This window comes from Pollicipes pollicipes, unplaced genomic scaffold (assembly GCF_011947565.3).
Source record: "Pollicipes pollicipes isolate AB1234 unplaced genomic scaffold, Ppol_2.1 Scaffold_6686;HRSCAF=7923_pilon_pilon_pilon, whole genome shotgun sequence".
Taxonomy (NCBI): domain Eukaryota; kingdom Metazoa; phylum Arthropoda; class Thecostraca; order Pollicipedomorpha; family Pollicipedidae; genus Pollicipes; species Pollicipes pollicipes.
Window position 1 is genome coordinate 19,229,057 of NW_023596921.1, and position 18,991 is coordinate 19,248,047.

At 57.2% G+C, this 18,991-nt stretch overlaps 1 protein-coding gene across 1 annotated transcript; it reads right to left on the reverse strand.

The window, feature by feature from the left end:
- Positions 1-3,865: 3,865 nt before the first annotated feature.
- LOC119108626 (N6-adenosine-methyltransferase non-catalytic subunit) lies at positions 3,866-18,666 on the reverse strand. Its single transcript, XM_037232226.1, has 8 exons — positions 18,592-18,666; positions 18,171-18,341; positions 16,730-16,873; positions 15,455-15,628; positions 14,414-14,623; positions 13,164-13,336; positions 7,353-7,480; positions 3,866-3,960 (listed from the first exon to the last, which is right to left on the reverse strand). The coding sequence occupies exons 1-8, from the start codon at positions 18,655-18,657 to the stop codon at positions 3,866-3,868; spliced, it is 1,161 nt and encodes a 386-aa protein (XP_037088121.1). The 5' UTR covers positions 18,658-18,666.
- Between the last annotated feature and the right edge of the window lie 325 nt (positions 18,667-18,991).

Genomic DNA, 18,991 nt, shown 5'->3' on the forward strand with positions numbered 1-18,991 from the left:
TATCCGCCGCAGATTGATTTTTCATTGGCCTCCAGAATGAAATGGCGCCACACAGTTTTGCCCGGGGCCACGCTCGAAGCCCCCGGCGTGCGACAGGCTGCCGCCCGCAGAGAACGGACGCAACAAAGTGAATGGGGCTTGAGCTGCCTCCGGGTTTGACTGTCCGACCTGACGCTCGAGAGAAGCCCCCGGCTGCCGCTGGGGCGCCGGGCTATTCCGTGCATGCTGTGGGGAGGCGGGGGGGGGGGGGGGGGGGGCTGCTTGCGGGAATCGCCCAGCGGTGACCCGTGCCCGATTCCAGAAGCAAACAGCTGGTTGTGTGTGGCTGTACCCGGCGTTTTGAATGATGAAATGTGCGAGATTGTTCAATCGTGAGACTTTTCTCGCAGTTGCTTGTATTTTTTGAACGACGCCTTACGTTGATGGTGATCGCACGAGGATGAGTGCCCTGGAATTTACATTTCGTTCTAGATATCGTTAAATTCAAAGGAGATTGGTCCTCCGGTGGTGCCTTGCCAACTTTTTGTACCAGACAACGGAAATAAATGCGTTAGCAAACCGTTTGTTTTCTTTAGAGCGGTAAAGTATCACGAGTTTTCCTTCGGAAAGAACAAGCTAGAAGGTAGTAGACAGCGCAAGCACTTTTTACCTAGATCTGCATAATGCGATCCGAAATGTTTGCCGGCATTGCCCACAAGTGCGTGTTTGCTCCTCCCCTCCATTGTTGGTGCGATCTGCTCCTCCCCTCCATCAATCCGCCCGAAATGATCTGCAAAAAGCTGCTAAGCTCCAGCTAGAATTTATCCCTGCTTGCTTTCCATTCCTATGCCATCGAGGCACGTAAAATACCGCCTGTCTTTTCTGCCAGATGCTGGCAGAGCTCTTATTGCAGTAAACTGTCACTGGAAGCGTCATTGTTGCACTGACGGTGTTCCCTCGTCCTGTCTAGGCGGTGCGCCCTTTTCCGTTGTGGCGCACGGCTCCCTACCGGATTCGTCCGGGTGTCGGTCCGCACCGGCCCGTAGCGACGCGTCAGCGCTGGGCGTGCTGACGACGGCCCGTAGCGCCCATGTCGAGCATGCTGACATCCCGCATCCCCGCCCCAGCGCTGGGCGTGTTGACGTCCCGCATCGCCACCCCAGCACTGAGCGTGCTGACGACGGCCCGCATCGCTGCCCCAGTGCTGGGCGTGCTGACGGCGGCCCGTAGCGTCATGTCGAGCGTGCTGACGTCCGGCATCCCCGCCCCAGCGCTGAGCGTTGTTGACGTCCCGCATCGCCACCCCAGCACTGAGCGCGCTGACGACGGCCCGTAGCGCCGCCTCGGTGCTGAGCGTGCTGACGGCAGCCCGCAGCGCCGCCTCGGTGCTGAGCGTGCTGACGGCGGCCCGTAGCGCCACCTCGGTGCCGAGCGTGCTGACCACATCCGGAGTGCCGTGTATGACGTCACGCCGCAGCTTGTGCCGGCAGACGTGCCCGGGCCGCCGTAGGATCCATTGCGTCACGCTGACGTCACCAAGTCATCCTGCACGCTCAGCTGGGAGCTAGGCTGGGAGGCGGTATCAACGTTCCAGACGCCTCTCCACTGACAGACGGACTGCCCGCCGCTAACTCGCCATACGGCCGGCTCTCTTTATTTCACGCGAACACATTTGTCAGCGTCGGCAGGTCAGGCGCCGGCCGCCAGGCAGGACAGGCTGCTGTGGTCCGCCTTGGCGCTGGCGGTCCGTCACAGCAGGCGCCGGCCGGTCCAGCAGGTCAGGCTGCGGTGGTCCGGCACAGCAGGCGCTGGCCGGTCCGGCAGGTCAGGCTGCGGTGGTCCGCCTCGGCGCCGGCGGTCCGGCACAGCAGGCGCCGGCCGGTCCGGCAGGTCAGGCTGCGGTGGTCCGCCTCGGCGCCGGCGGTCCGTCACAGCAGGCGCCGGCCGGTCCAGCAGGTCAGGCTGCGGTGGTCCGGCACAGCAGGCGCTGGCCGGTCCGGCAGGTCAGGCTGCGGTGGTCCGCCTCGGTGCCGGCGGTCCGGCACAGCAGGCGCCGGTCGGTCCGGCAGGTCAGGCTGCGGTGGTCCGCCTCGGCGCCGGCGGTCCGGCACAGCAGGCGCCGGCCGGTCCGGCAGGTCAGGCTGCGGTGGTCCGCCTTGGCGCTGGCGGTCCGTCACAGCAGGCGCCGCCGGTCCAGCAGGTCAGGCTGCGGTTGGTCCGGCACAGCAGGCGCCGGCCGGTCCAGCAGGTCAGGCTGCGGTGGTCCGCCTCGGCGCCGGCGGTCCGGCACAGCAGGCGCCGGCCGGTCCGGCAGGTCAGGCTGCGGTGGTCCGCCTCGGCGCCGGCCGGTCCGGCAGGTCAGGAGGTGGTTTGCCTCGGTGCCGGCGGCCCAGGCTAGCAGCGTCATGTAGCTGACAGAGCCCGGCGACGCATCGCCACCGGTGGGATCCGGGGACGGTAGCGGTTGTGCTGACGTCATACCAGCGACAAGGCCACACGCCGAGCACGGTGCCGTGGGGCACGTGGACGCCCTGGCTCAGCCCACAGCCCTTCGCCACAGAGTTCCGGATGCAACGCAGCGACAACAACGTGCTGGTGACAAACTGAACAACGGAAACCACATTCGCCGTCCCGACATTTCCAGTATATAAGCATGATGCCAGCTTCGCGGAACATTACGCGCCCAACCAGCGCACCGTCTCAAATTGTACGTCACATGACACACCTGACCTAAAAAGACGTCGGACATCCCCGCAGAAGGCTGCTCAGTCGCTGTGTCACGCTCTGCGACGGCGCACATCACGCAGAACATACCGCCCATCGTCCCCATGGGCGAACGCGTACGAGACATCACGAAGCGGGGGAGAGCCATGGCAGATTGCGACGGGCTGCGCCAGACCCAGCGCGCGGGCGCAGGAGGTGCAGCCGCGCGGGGCCGCCGCAGCCTAGATTAACAGCGCGTGGAGTGTGTAACCGAGTCACGACATTAAAGCACGATAAAAGAAACGTTCGCGGAGGCCAGTGAGAGCAGATGTCAGGCCGCAAACACTGACAGTTCGTACTGGCCGATCGCGAAATAAAAAAGGCATTTAACGTTACGCCAGGCCATAAGCCTCATAAGTCAAGTTGTTCAAATGTTAACGGTGAAATTGATCGCAATGAACAAACTCATAGACAATGAACGATGGAAGAATGCAATTCAGCTCAGATTTGGCCGCTCGATAAGACCAGTGCCAAACGGCAGGCGAGCGGACTGGAGGATGAAACATCTTCGAGCCGACTCTCACACACGTCCCAAATCTTCTGGGCGACAACGGCGCACCCGCGGGGGCGAACCTCAGGGCTATCGCACCCTGGCCGATCTGCTGACTTTAAATAATTTTGCTGACGTCTATGAAGTCCAGTCATATACAAAGGAGAAAAACTATTGCCGTCCCAAGAGCATGCGACTATGCTCAGTGGCCTTCAAATTTCATGAATTTGAAGCTGACTCAAAATCGCTGAAAGCCAAACGGCCCCCAGCTGAGTAGGCAAATCACTGCCACCATTCATTTGTCTACCAAAGTCTTCCATCTTAGGTAAATGACCAGAGTGCGGTGCCCTTTCCGTACCGTCAACGCGTTGGTGGTGCGGATGTGCCGCGATGGCAGCGCCCGGCATTGCACCAGCCTGTCGCATAGTCAAAACGACCACAACGCGACATCCACCGCGTCGACACGCAACTGCCGGTGCAGGCTCCTCCGAGCGTGGTCGGGTGTCGGCGCAGGGGCGTGATCACAATCGATAGAAGAGATCCGAGCTGGAGCTGCCGCTGGCCTGCCCTTCCGGTCACCGGGCGGGGCGTCCGCTACCCTGGCCGGGACCGGGCGGCGCCATCGGCGGGCCCTCACCGGCCCGCCCGTCCCCGGCCACGGCTGTAGCCGCCGCGGCTCTTGGGCGGCGGAGACTTGGGTCGCAGCGCCTCGATCCGCTCCGTGCAGCCTGGAAAACGCGAGGACACACACAGGTCAGGCCAGGCGCCCCCTCCAGAAGCGCCGCCGAGCGCCACATGGTGACGGGGAACTAAAAGTGGAGCATTGCCACACGACGGCCCTTTAACACATGCGTCGTCTGAGCAGGGCGGAAGCAAATTATTATGCAGCGGTGTAAATTTAGGAACTTGAATAGCTGTAGCAGTATGCAAATTGTGTAACGGTGAATATTGTCACTTGCTAGTAAGCATATCCATTAAATGAATCAGTATCAATTGACAATGCTGCATCGATATTATTATGTGCTGCGCAAACTTAACATAGACGCTGTCTCTGACGAAAAAACGCCTTCCGACTTGAGGGCACGCGTGATCCGAATTCGATAGATGATGTGCGTGAAGTTAATGCCTTACGTGCCTCACAATCCACAGGCACAGTACCCTACTGAAGTTCACTGCTATGAAATCGCAGATGTTGAAAGCATGGGAAACATCGATCGCACGACAACGCACTGGAACATTGCACACACCTGAGGAGATACCAGAGGTTAAATTTAGTCGATTGAACAAAAACTAACATAGAGGAAGTGACAGGTAAAATTGCTTCATGGGGGACAATTACTAAAAAATCCAGTCTTGCCTTTATGGCCTGTCACGCAGCCTCAGAAACTCTTGGGACCTGCACATGGTTTTTGTATCCTGTTAAGTTATACAGCGCGCGCTGTTGCGCAGCCCTTTATGAAGCGCTAATGGGCGCGGTAGCAACACAGCGCCCCGCGGCCGTAACGGCCGCAGGGAGCCGAGCTTGGGCGTGTCGCGTAGGATCGCAAACTACTGCCTTATTTCGCCTCCAGACCATCGAACTTTGCAATCGCCGGTGCGCAGGTGCACGCTATCCTTGATGCCGAGGAAGCCATGGGGGGGGGGGGGGCACAAGAACCGGTGCCACCGCCGCTTACACTGATGATCAGCCCGTCGGCCGGCGCCTCGTCCCCCTCCCCTCCCCCAACAGATGGCCAGATCTCAGCTGGTTGCCATGCGACAGCCCTTCCAGGTGGCGCACCGCGCGATACTACAACCAGAAGCGCAGTCCTAATCTGCTTCAGTACGTGGACGCCACGCTTCGCTACGGACAACAGCACGTCAGTGGCCGTGACATCTGTTACCCCGGCCTGTCGTGACCCGGGCCACCCTGAATTTCGGGTCCGCAGTTGAAAACACCATAAGCGAAATCTGCAAATTGCCCGCGTCCCTCAATCTGATCGCCAGCTTCCTGTCAGTGCTGATGCAATTGCCAGCGGACGCTGCAGACAACATTGTCCCCATGCACTGGATGATGCCATCACGCTCCACATCCGCACCAGAAGGACCTTGGTGAAGAGCACAGCGCGTTGCAGGAGAGTCGAGACCACCCGAGCACTTGGAGAGTTCCCGTGAGAAGACCTGTTCCGGATCTCTTCAACTACGCGTTCTCCGCCCCTCCCCCTTTACGGAGCGTGCGTCGGGCGCTCGGATTTCCTGACCACCGAGTCCTGTATCCGCGTGCTGTCGATCAGGCCGGCGCGCTGTGGATGCTTCTCTGTCTCAGAGACAGCACCAGCTGTCGCAGCCACTGACATCAACAATGTGGAGTCCTTCCTTTAGCGAACTTCAGTTGCCGCCGCCTTCCCTCGATAGCTGGCTACGAGCCGACTACTGCCGCCACGCCTTACTCCAGACAGACGGGTCGGCCAGGGTCGCAGTCACGGAGCCCACAGCATGCCCAGCGGACCTGGCGCCGTGACTTACTAGGAAGGTCGTCACAAACTCCATCAACCGGCCGTCCCTGGTCTTCGACACCTGAGGTACGGAGCACAGGCCAGACCTCCGGTCCCACGGCCGGCACGCACGACTCCGCACCTGCGAGGGTCAGGTCACTGCGACGGCATACGCGCCAGATGGCCGTGTCGTGCCCCCAGCGTGTTCCTCTTCATATGCCAGTCCGTCGTCCCGTCCCGTGCTGGTACTTTCACCACCCCACGCGCCTACTAGCCTATCAAGAGACAGCTGGCCGGTCTCCACTGCAGTCTCGAACGCCACCAGCAAGCCGTTTGCACCGTGCTCCTCAGGCCCAACAACACGCAGCAGCGGTCTCTCCTTTTCGTCATCGACTTCACCACGCGAATCGTTGCTGATAAAAAGCCTGCCAAGCCATGCCCTCATTGATCTGCGGGGCGCAGCACGTGCCACCATCCACACGGGGCACACTCTCTTCTTCCCAGCCCAGCCGTGAGCCCACGATCTCCTGGTGCGCGCCTGTGGTCCGACATGGAAGAAAAGCTACCTGGCAGCCACACTCCCAGCATGTCGTGTGGCCGAAGCGTGCGACGGTCATGACGCCGCCGTACGGGTCTCGTAAATGCCGTAGTTGTAAACTGACGCCGCCGAATCCAGCAACATCCAGACAATGGCAGGGTTGTTTTCTTAAATGGTCCGGTTCATGGGAGCGGCCTCCTGCTGGGGTTCATTCCTTGGTGAATGTGTCAGCTCCCGATGGGGCAGTGTACGCCCTGCTGCCCAGACGATCGCCGGCCTGCCGCGGCTCTGCCGTTCGCGCGCACACTTCCGGAGAGGAGCACAGGTCTGCAGCCTGGCGTTTGGCTGCGATCCCTTCACACTTCTCACGAGCCGTGCGGACAGCAGTCGGTCAGGCACTGGGCTAGTCCTTCCGCTCCCTGTCCGGGGCACATCACGGCAACGCGCAAGACATCTTCCGTCCGCCTGTGCGACCCTGTAGCGCTCGAAGTCTCCTTGGTCCTCACATCGAGTATGCTGCGGCTCGTCGTCTGCTATGAGACCATCAGCCGTGTTACAGCGGGCGCCGAGAGCGCTGTGACTCCACCACCACCATACTCACATTTGCTTTGTCATGCCATCACATTCATTTCACTCACATACACCATGTCACGTTCACAATTCACATCACATCTCGAAAGGTCATTTCATAAACGGTCCACTCCGCTACTTCTACAAGTTTAGCGAAGAAGTACTCTGATAAACAGAATACTTTTGCGGGATTTTAGGCGACGTTCGTCTAGTTTTGTTGACACTTCTCTCAGGTCAGATCCTAGAATAGCACCACCGTATAGCTTCCTCCACTACGGTATGACGAACGGACCCTGGGACACAAAAGCCAAATCACATATACTGCGGCGAATACCTATGACGATGCACATTATTGCGCCAACCCGGAGCTGAAAAACTCTGAGGCGTCAATTGGTGCACGGGACACAAATCACAGCCGATCAGATGGAAGCGTCCACCCGGCGGGCTCTGGTAGCCGGGATCGGGCAGCGCGGCCCGGCCCGGCGGGCTCTGGTGGCCGGGGCCGGCAGCGCGGCCCGGCCCCGGGCCCGTGGCTCACCGGTGGTCGCGTTGCTTCCAGCGAAGTAGCCGTTGTAGACGTCCGGGTCGAAGTTGGACGAGGTCAGGCCGGGCCCCAGCGTCAGCCAGCCGGGACGGATGGTCGACTCCCGGCCGAACAGGTGCAGTCTGCCGGCCGACGCGGGGGAGCTTGACAGCGACCCAAACCCAGCACGTGACACGGCACGCGCCGGCCCGCCGGTGCGACAGTCACCGGCACCGCAACCGCTCTCGTTTTACGGACAAGGCGTGGCGCAGGCAGGGCCGCGGCCGCCCCTCTTCTACGCTTTCACGAACGCGCACGCGGAACAGCTCCTATATCTTTCAAGAACGAAATAACCATCCGTTGACCTAGAAAAACACAAATAGAATGAAATCATGCGTCGCAGCCCTTCGCTAAGACTGGGGAGAGGTGGAGCAAAACTGCATGGCTAAATGATCCGGTGAACAAAGACTCAGTTAAACGCGACTTGGCCCGAACCAAGCGTCTACGGCCGGCTTGTTCCCACTCGGTTCCCCCGCTTTGCCTTCGAAAGTGGTATCCCACAGCGAAAAGCCACTCCTTTACGCAGAGAACGAAAAGGATAAAACATTCAAAATGGTTGATTTTCGACAACAAAGATATATTTGTATATCCCTGGAGTACATCTGCTGACAGCGATGCCGGTCTTCAGCTGTCGCTGGAAGACGCCGCCAGTGCACAATAACACTGGCAGCCGAGCCGATCGGGCCTGATGATTTGAAAGCTGATTATATTATGACTCATTGTAACACCACTATCCTCACCAGCATTTCTTTCACACAGAATGCTACTCATTCGTTTAAATACTTATTTATTTAGAGATGCAAATCGCTGTTAGAGGCCATCCAGGCGGGTGCAGTACAGTGACGTCACAAAAATTGGGAAGATTTTTGAGAGGTTGTAGTATTATAAGATACTTCGGATAAGCGGTGAAAACGCATCCGAGGAAATTAGCTATAAGAGTATCACGGTATTGTGCACATTGGTCCGTCGCACATTGGAAAAACGTGGCACAACACAAATTATGTATATCGCATCTTGCACCTCCACATCACCTCTTGCACTTGCACCTAAAGTACCCATCCAAGGATGCTTTGATAGATGGGAAGTCGTGACCATCAAAGACGAAACATTGCGTACACAATGCGCGTTAACGCAACTTCCATTGCATCGATGTCACTTTTCGTTCAAAAGCATATACAATAGCAGCCACCGGTATCGACGCTTCAGACCTAGTACCATGAACGAAAACTCCAGCGACCTCAGCTTCCAGCCGCCATACAGTCGAGATCGACACGGACGCACGCACGCACGCACGCACGCACACACGAACTCGTGACCGGCGGGAGCCAGAGTCGGCTGCCGCTCACGTGGGATCAGTAGTATAATGACCACCGAGTACTGGCGGCTGCCCTGCGCCGTGGACGTGTCTCAGGGAGATCGCCAACAGATCATGACGGCCCGTGGGAGGCGCTAGTCTGGCCGGCAGACGGGACAGCTAAAGGACCGGACTGGCACGTGAGGCTCGCCCGACAGCCAGCCACCGCCAACACGTCGGACGGTGATCAAAGGCCTTACAAAAGCGCGACAAACAAAACTCCACGGCTTAACAGCGAGCATCGGCCTGTGCAGCCCGATGGACTCGGAGCTCGCGACCTTCATTATCCCGCCGCAGGCCGGGGACGGGCGCTGCAGACGTCCGGCCGGGGACGGCTGCAGGGCACTGCCGGCCAGGAAGCCACGCGTGGAAGCGGAAGGGCAGCCCCAGGGCGCGCCTGGCAGCACCTGCAGCACTGGCAGCGCCTGGGGCGACCTTCGGCCGGCGGCCGGCCCGGCGCGCGGGGCGGCCAGCGGCCGGCCGGACCGCGTATAAAGCGACGCGGCGGCCCACAGCGGGCACCAGTCTCTGCCGTGCCGTCCACAGCAGCGTCATGCAGCTCGCTCGCCCCCTGCTCGCCCCGCTGGCGCTGGCCGCAGCGGCCGCTGCGCTCAACCTGGCCGACGTGCCCTGCGGCAAGCAGGCGGCCGTCACCAAGATCGTGGGCGGCGGCGCCGCGCGGCCCGGCCAGTTCCCCTGGCTGCTGTCGCTGCAGCGCGACCAGCAGCACGGGTGCGGCGCCACACTCGTCAACAAGTGGTTCGCCGTGACCGCCGCGCACTGCCTGAAGACGATGCCGGCCGACCAGTTCAGCGTGGTGGCCGGCGAGCACGACCTGACTAAGTCGGACGCCAAGGAGCAGCGACTGCCAGTGAAGGCCATTACGCTGCACCCGGGCTACACGGTGGGCAAGCGCCGGCACGACCTGGCCGTGCTGCGGCTGGCCCGGCCGGCCGTCTGGGGCCGGCGCGTCCAGCCCGCCTGCCTGCCGGGCGCGGCCGCCGCGCCGCCCGTCAACCGCACCGCCACCGTGGCCGGCTGGGGCTGGCTGGACGAGGAGGCGAACGGCGGCCAGCGCGCCGACGTGCTGCAGTCGGTAGCGGTGCCGGTCATGGGGCCGACCGAGTGCACCGCCTGGTTCCGCGCCGCCGGCAAGCCGGGAAAGCTGAGGCCCGGCCAGCTGTGTGCCGGCTTCAAGGAGGGCGGCCGCGACGGCTGCCAGGCCGACAGCGGCGGCCCGCTCCTGCTGCCGGAGCAGGGCCGCGCCACGCTGGTGGGAGTCGTGTCGGGCGGCATCGGCTGTGGCCGGCCCGGCCTGCCCGGCGTCTACACCGACGTCGCCCACTACCGGGACTGGCTGGTCGAGACCATCCAATAGGCCGTGACGCGGAGCCCCGCCCGGGCCGCCCGGTCCGGCGCACCTGCGACGCGATTCGATGTCGCCTGAGCGCGACTTAGTGGCGGTTTGGTTCACCAAAGAGGACGGCTGTGTGGTAACAGACCTTCGTTTGATGAATGTGATAGTGCGCGACCGCGTAATTGTGACGAGTTGCATTCCGCTATCGTAAAAGGACATGCGCATACGTGGCTAGTATGCGGGCTATCAGAGCATGCAGCACTGGAACTCATCATGAATGGGGTAAGTGACGGCTTACAAAGCGAGTCATCACTGCGGGCTGCCGTGGTCAGCACACTCCTTCTGCAATGCATGCTAAGTAGGTAATTCCGCATGAGATGTATTCCACACCCAACGTCAATGCAAATAATACACGCGATGATCATATAGTCGATGCCTATGTGGACATCATTTTGAGAAAACAAAAACTCTCGCACACCGCCATTCTTCCTTGTACCGCGCGCTGTCTAACGTTTGCTTTTTATTGCAGTCGATCTCTTCCTTGTAAGTTGCGAGCGAGTCACGCGCACAAAGGAATGGAATCCCAGGGATCGCAAAATGTTTGCAGTTTACATGCACATATTGGATGTCTGGTGCCGTCCACTGGTATGCCAAACAGCCGAGTCCCGGCACTGGTAGCGGTGCTGGCAGGTCAAAGGCTCAGCAGATAGACTGTCTGGTATAGTCCACTGGTATGCCAAGCAGCCGAGTCCCGGCACTGGTAGCGGTGCTGGCAGGTCAAAGGCTCAGCACATAGACTGTATGGTACAGTCCACTGGTATGCCAAGCAGCCGAGTCCGGGCGCTGGTAGCGGTACTGGCAGGTCAAAGGCTCAGCACATAGACTGTATGGTACAGTCCACTGGTATGCCACACGGCCGAGTCTCGGCACTGGTAGCGGTACTGGCGGGTCAAAGGCTCAGCATATAGACTGTATGGAACAACCCACTGGTGTGCCACACAGCTGAGTCCCGGCACTGGTAGCGGTGCTGGCAGGTCGAAGGCTCGGCACTGCAAGTCACCGAGACCGCGGCCCTGCCTGCGACAGGAGAGCCGGACCAGCCTACCGCAGCAGGGGCGAGCACCTCCCCGGTTCGGCAGGCCCCGCGACACCTTACGCTCCAGGAGAGCCGGACCAGCCCATTGCAGCAGGGGAGAGCACCTCCCCGGTTCGGCAGGTCCCGCGACACCTTACGCTCCAGGAGAGCCGGACCAGCCCATTGCAGCAGGGGAGAGCACCTCCCCGGCTCGGCAGGCCCCACGACACCTTACGCTCCAGGAGAGCCGGACCAGCCCATTGCAGCAGGGGAGAGCACCTCCCCGGTTCGGCAGGCCCCGCGACACCTTACGCTCCAGGAGAGCCGGACCAGCCCATTGCAGCAGGGGAGAGCACCTCCCCGGTTCGGCAGGCCCCGCGACACCTTACGCTCTAGGAGAGCCGGGCCAGCCCATTGCAGCAGGGGAGAGCTCCTCCCCGGCTCGGCAGGCTCCGTGACACCCTACGCTCTAGGAGAGCCGGGCCAGCCCATTGCAGCAGGGGGAGAGCTCCTCCCCGGCTCGGCAGGCCCCACGACACCCTACGCTCTAGGAGAGCTGGACCAGCCAGCCGCAGCTGGGGGAGAGCGCCTCCCCGGTTCGGCAGGCCCCGCGTCACCTTACGCTCTAGGAGAGCCGGACCAGCTCACCGCAGCAGGGGGAGAGCACCTCCCCGGCTCGGCAGGCCCCGCGACACCTTACGCTCCAATGGAACCGGACCAGCTCACCGCAGCTGGGGGAGAGTACCTCCCCGGCTCGGCAGGCCCCGAGACACCTTACGCTTTCATACGCAGTGCTCGTCCCGGAAGCTCTGACCGGAAAATCCCGGATTACTATGCACTGGTGGGGTAACCCAGCACGGTTTCGTCATATTGCGTATGAAAACCCCCGTTGATGATGTTGAGAGCATGCACCATTGCAACTGTGCAGGAGAAACCTTAACGCATATAGATGAGCTAAAGATGGGTCCAAATAAAGATACGTTTAAGGCTAAGGGTGTGAAATGCGGCTAAAAAGGGTGAAAACGGTAATATACACGACGGCGGCCACCGGCGTGAAGATAGCGCTAAGACCGTGTCTCCTGAAGATGGCGCTAAGACCGTGTCCCTGAAGATGGCGCAAGACCGCGTCCCTTGAAGACAGCACTAAGACCGCGTCCCATGAAGATAGTGTTAACACCGCATCCTCCGGAGATAGTGCTAGGAGAGTGTCCCACAAGGTGGAGAGTGCGGATGTGAGTTCTGGTTCGGAAGGATTCGGGCCTATGCCTGTCCTCGACTTCCGTCAGTCGCTTCTAAACATGGCATGCATTATTCCAACTGAAAGATAAGCTTCGATGGCCGTGTTCATGACAAACATAATGAGTCCAGACTCTACACACAACCATTTTGTGAGTTTAGAACCTGGAGTCTCCTCCGCTCCGATCTCCCCAACATGACGTGAACCAAGTTCTCACCTAGACAGCTTTTTCCACGTGAAAATTCCCTTGACGAGTGCGAAGTGACCAATGTATGTGCGGGGGATGTATAATGTTGTTTTTCGGAACACTGTGGTCGGGTGACTTCCCTGTCGCTTATGGCAATTCCGTGTAAGTCCAAATGTGTAACTCTACTTCTGGGTCCATAGTAATCAAACGTGGACTTTAAGAAAACGCCTCCAGATGCCTTATGATCGCATAATGTACGCCCCCACACGGGTACGTGCGAGGTAAACACAGGGAGGAGGTAGAACTGAAGTCACAACGCCGATGGGTCTCTAAAAACGTCTTCGCTCTCAAATTTTCTCAAACCAAAAACCGTTATCAAACAGATGCAGCCCATGAGGTCAACACAAGCCAAGCCGCACATCTGTGACGTTCAAACTGACGGAAAGAAGACCAACACCTTACAGGTGTTCCACAAGACGGGTTCAAGATGAGGGAAATCACAGCTTGGCGTGGGGCTCCGGAGTCGACAACCGCCACAGCACGAGAGCTATCTAACCTGCGCCTGCCCAGGCAGAAGTGCTCGATGATGTGGAAGATCTCCTGGGCCTTCTCCAGCGAGCCGTAGCCCGGATCCTCGGCGATGATGAGGTCGATGTCCACGTTCGCGTGGATGAAGTCTCCGTCCACCGAGCGACGCACGGTGCCCTTGATGCCCATCAGACAGTGCTCCTGCGTGCCAACCACCGAGCCGTCAACACCAGCTCGGCCGGCACGGTGCCCTTGATGCCCACCAGACAGTGCTCCTGCGTGTCAGCCAGCGAGCCGTCAACACCAGCTCGGCCGGCACGGTGCCCTTGATGCCCATCAGACAGTGCTCCTGCGTGTCAGCCAGCGAGCCGTCAACACCAGCTCGGCCGGCACGGTGCCCTTGATGCCCATCAGACAGTGCTCCTGCGTGCCAGCCAGCGAGCCGTCAACACCAGCTCGGCCGGCACGGTGCCCTTGATGCCCATCAGACAGTGCTCCTGCGTGTCAGCCAGCGAGCCGTCAACACCAGCTCGGCCGGCACGGTGCCCTTGATGCCCATCAGACAGTGCTCCTGCGTGCCAGCCACCGAGCTGTCAACACCAGCTCGCCTGCCGCTGGTGGGAGTCGTCACTACAGCAGTGCAGTGGCAACAGAACACGTTGTGCTGCCCGGCAGTTCACATACACTTTTCCGCGAGCGTAACATAGCTCGGTTTGACAGCAGTTTTCCCAACAGCCACTAAGGTGGCGTACTGGAATGGCATAATAGGATGCAAAGCACTGAATTCCACAGGAGATGTCCAAGATAAACACCATCGAGGCCAGCGTAAGTGTACGAAACATTTTAAAAATGTGGAATTAAAACAAAAATGGTAAGCCAGTCAAAACGGAGGTGCGAGAAAATGTCTGGAAACTGCTATGAGCCTGTACCCACAATTCCCAATAGTTGTGCACAGGCCCTTTCCAGTTAAATGCTGATGGTAACACAATCTTCATCGCGCATGACAGACACTCGTGTTTCGGCACCCTTGTGGGCCACTCGACCGTTCGTTTGCTGTTGACATTCCTGTCATAAACGGAGCGCATTCAGTTAACGAACCTTTACCGAGTTGTATTGCTCGATGAACAAGATCTGTTCTGTTCTACCAGCACTGATTGGAATAGCACAAATCCCGCGACGTAGCGATCTTTTCACAGGCTTTAACAGCCTATCACCGTCATGGAACATGAAACTACAAGCAAAAAAGGTGGACATGCACAGCGCGACCCTCATTCGTGCCTTGGTCCGCTGGAAGATGGCCTTCGTTTCCAGGTTTTTGTTGTGCCCTGGGTTTTTGATGTTGGTCTTGATCCAGCAGATGTCCTCACAGCGCCGGTAGCCCCACTTCCTGAGGCACTGCCGGCCCAGGTCCAGCCCGTCCGAAGAGCCGCACCACAGGAACACGAACGAGCGGTGCGCCGCCACGGCGTCCAGCTGCAGACTCATGATCTGGCCACGGGTCAGTGCCGGGTCAGGGGCGTCAGCACGCCAGCACGGTACACCAGCACAGCACGCCAGCACGGTACACCAGCACAGCACGTCAGCGCAGTACACCAACACATCAGAAGCACAACACTGAACACCACACGGCACAACAGTCCGAGCCACTCACTCACTGCTGAAGCCCATGTGGACTTTTGTTAAAAACTAGTTCATCCCTCACCATGTATCACAAATCCATTGATGGATTAAACCTTAAGCACAGAGCAGAAACATTTAAAATCGGCACGAGCACCGCTCCCAGGACCCAGAAAATTGTAGTAACATCTGCCATCACTAAGCGATGTCACATATGATGCATGAGTCCATTTATCAATTTCAATGGTTACAAATATGCCAAAAGACTTGTCTTCATCAGCAGCCCAGGTTGCATACATGGCCAGTAGGTGGCAGCACATGCGGACAAGGCCTTACGCCCACCTTTATAGGCTAGACAAACAGGCTTAAATCATCTAGCGCAAGACGAACTTCGTCTTCAGAGAGAAAAACTTAGGACTGCTCCAAATCGCCCCATACCGGACCAAATATCGCTACCCGCCGTGTTGCGGATTGGTGAATTTTATTCGCCGCAGATGTATTTGCCTATTCGACATTTCGTGAAAGAGGTGGCACTCAACTTTTCTGTCTTTCGCATGCATTTTATTCCAAAACTGGTAGACCACGGCGTTCAGTTGCGCAGTCATCCCATAGAATGAGCTGTTTTACACAGCTATTGGTAATGGCTGGCGCCTGGTCGGCCCTCTGCGCACTACCCGACGTTAAGCAGCAGCCGCGGCCCACCTCGTCCCAGCTCCAGAAGCGCTGGTTGGTGACGCCCAGCGTGCGCTGGTACTCCTCCAGCGGCGGCTCCACCAGGATCACGTCGAACTCGCTGCGCAGCTGACGCAGCTCGAACGACAACAGGTCCGTCTTCAGGTACATCGGCGGCGTGGCCGTGTTCTCGATCAGCTCGTCCTGCAGCAGCAGCCACCCAAACAGTCGGCCGCTTTCTCCACTAATAGCTCATCTCAACGCCACACAGCCGTGTCCTGAAGATTGCGGGCGTGTTCCCTCACGAGAGACTGGTCACTGATAAGCATCACGTTGACTGGCTTACTAGTCGGTCGGCACCATACATGGCTGGCTCGCGACACGGACCGAGGAAACAGGCGTCCAGTTTCATGTAAGTTAGCTTCAGAGATATAAACCCATGGCAAGATGAATGTTCCCTTTATTCGTATTATGCCCTTAGAGTAGCTATGTTGCTAACTAGTTCAAGTCAGTGCTTTTCTGGCTGATAACAAGAAGCCAATCGCTCGTCCATGCATGCCACGTGGTACGAGCACAACAATGTCGCGGGCGCGGAGCCACGAGCCGACGTAGCTTGCCTATCCCAGGCCGAGCCCGCTCGTCACCAGAAGCCTGGCATGGCGTCAGCTGCGAGTGCTGGGTGTGGCCGCCAGCACCACGATGCCAGCGGCCGGCCGCGACAGCAGCCCTTACGCCAGGTTAACACAGTCCCAGCGAATCTCTGCGCACGCACCACTGGATGTGCTAAGAGCCCGAGAACAACTGGTGCAGCATTTGCCCGAACCCACCTAACAGCGGTCCTCCAGCGCAAAAGATAATTTCGTCCACGGACAGTTTTAGCACCTGACACCGCGAATGGTCATTCTGGTCCTACACAATGCCACGACGCGGCTATCTCATGTCAGGTGACTGTGCCACTTGTTAGCGTTCACATGTGGGCAACTTTGACAGACGTACTGTCCAACTTTGGGTTGATCTTGTTGCTATCACAGCTCACCAACATTCCAAGCAGGCTGGAGAGTCTCTACACCGAAACCGCCCAGACTATGGACCAACACGTACTACTCTCAGGCGTTCGCTGCAGCTGGCCGAAGAGGACCAGGGACGGAGAAGCCAAGCGGCGCTCGTCGACTAACGGAAATCTTACCGCTACCAACACAAAACATCAGAGTAACACCCACTCGACACCTCCTCTCCCTGCCCCTCGCCGCCGCAGTGTGGCGCGGGCCACGTGTGGCCGTCTCGGCGCGCGGCGGCCGTGCCCACCTTCAGCCTGATGAGCTCCCGCAGCTTCGGGTACTCCTCGAAGCGGTCCTCCAGCCCCACATCACGGATGAAGTTCTGCGGCCGCTGGCCCGTGTCTACGAAGTGCTGGCAGTAGTCGTTGTGCGGGTTGGCCGACTGAGTGCCCTGGCGGCGACCGCGGGAAACGCGGGTCAGTGGGCGGCCGCGGGTGACCCGGACGCCGCCGGAGGGAGCGTCCGGATCGTCTGGGTCCGGCGGCCGGGTCAGGCGTCCGGCTGAGAGAACGGCGACGTGTCCTGGTGCTAGCTGACCGATCTGCTCGTCACCCTCAGTGCGAGATTGCTAAGGGTGATGATCAAATGATGCAGGTTTGGAAAATGCGAATTACATGTGGTCAACATCTCTCGCTTCTGGCGAGCGCCGCCGACGTCAAGCGCAGTCAAAGTACAAAATGTCCAAGTTAGGTAAGCATATGTGCTTGCTGCTGTTCAGTTAACAACAAGCTGGAACATACACTGGTGTAATATGGATAATGTGCAGTTCTGCTGACAACCAACGGCAGACTATTCAAAAAAAGAAAATCAATATAAATGCTTACCAAAGCACAATCACATTGCCACGCTAGTTGAATGACACTGGCCGCTTGACACGACGGATGTTTTTACGAGTGCTCAACCAAAAGGGTAAACTGGGCAGTGTGAGCTTGTTGACATGAAAATGCTGCTTTGCATGAAATTCCTTGCAATGGACAGCCAATAGGTAAGAAATGATGACACAAATAAGCAATTTCTCACTGTGTGAACAAAAATGGTACCTTAGAAACCACGCTAATGTAGTTCATAAACTACGACTGTAGCCTTGATATCACACTGATTTCAGATACCAGTCATGTAAAGGCTTGTCTTTCTGACTACCTCTCTGTCAAGATGCTGTCCTTGGTCTGATGACCAGTGTCCTGATGAAGCAAAACAATGTATGGAGGGTCATCACTGGTAGCATTATGTCGTCATGAAATGGCATATCTTGTTTCCACTGGTGTTATGTTGGCAACAGATACCACAGATTGTTCCCACCGGTGTTATGTTGAAAACCAAAACAGATGATGACACATGGCAATAACGTGACACACATTCTTGAGTGGATTGAAACTCTGGTTGCCCAAAGTCATTTCTGTTTCAAACGTATCAGCAAAACACAATTAAGTGAGAAAATTACCTTATTTGAGTTGATAATATTCTCAAAATTGTCCAATCAACTAACAAAAAGGAATAAGATCCATACAAGTGTGCAGTACAGAGTTGCCAACACTAGTCACCCTGGTGTGAGTATATCAACCAGTGTTTTAAATGAGTCAAAGGCTGCACAGTTAAAATTGTTTTTGCTTTACAAATGTGATCAATAAGAACATGTTTTAGTTGATAATATTGCCATGTGTAATAACCACTCTATCTGTATCAGTTACCTTAAGGAAAGCTGAGGAATCAGTATACACCATTTCTTCTGCTGTGTCACCCTCATCAATTTTGGCTTTCTTGGCATCTTCCTCTTCCTTCTTCTCTTCATGTGTCTTTTCCACTCCCAAAGATGTACTCCCTAGAACCTTCCCTAGGTTTTGTGGACTTGAAACACCAAGCTGAAATGAGCATATTGGTGTTATCCTTGATTTGAACATGATATTTATTCACCAAAGCAAACAGCCAGCTTCAAATCTTTTCTATGCATTAGACATGAATCTTTCATGACCAGAGGTATTAAAATACACAAACAATATTTTTATTTCTGCAATTACATTCATAAAGTACTAGAAACATCAAGTACCACACTCCTTCCAATGGAGAAAGTTGCATACACCTATACATGGGAGCCTCTAACACACAATTCACCTGTTGGGCAAGGAGCTGACGCCTCCTCTGTGACTTCTCACGCATCTCTTTTAGCTTCTCAGACATGACTGTGATATCTTAATAGGTAGCTTGATTTCTGCAAGTTGGGGTGTTTCCTTAAAGACATGTATCCATCAGCAGGGTGGAGTGAGCCACCCCTGCCACAAAGCTTTTTGTAAACCAGCTCTTGCTTTCATGCTTGTCATTCTATTTCAGCTTGCTGAGTCCCTTGTATACAGATAGAATTGCTGAAGGCTACACTCAAAATGAACCACAAAAAGAACCCTGAGACAGGCTGTCAAGCCATCATAAAGAAAAGGAGACATACACACTACTTTTAACTCAGTTACTCAATTGCAGCTATATAAGTTACTTTTTATTCTGAAAACCATTGTGTTTT

Excerpts from the sequence above, each read along its gene's own strand:
- LOC119108626 (XM_037232226.1), bottom strand. The coding sequence starts at position 18,657 with ATGTCTGAGAAGCTAAAAGAGATGCGTGAGAAGTCACAGAGGAGGCGT. Across the intron at positions 18,342-18,591 it reads GTCAGCTCCTTGCCCAACAG|CTTGGTGTTTCAAGTCCACA; the intron begins GTGAATTGTGTG and ends TGCTCATTTCAG. Across the intron at positions 3,961-7,352 it reads TGGAAGCAACGCGACCACCG|GCTGCACGGAGCGGATCGAG; the intron begins GTGAGCCACGGG and ends CGCGTTTTCCAG.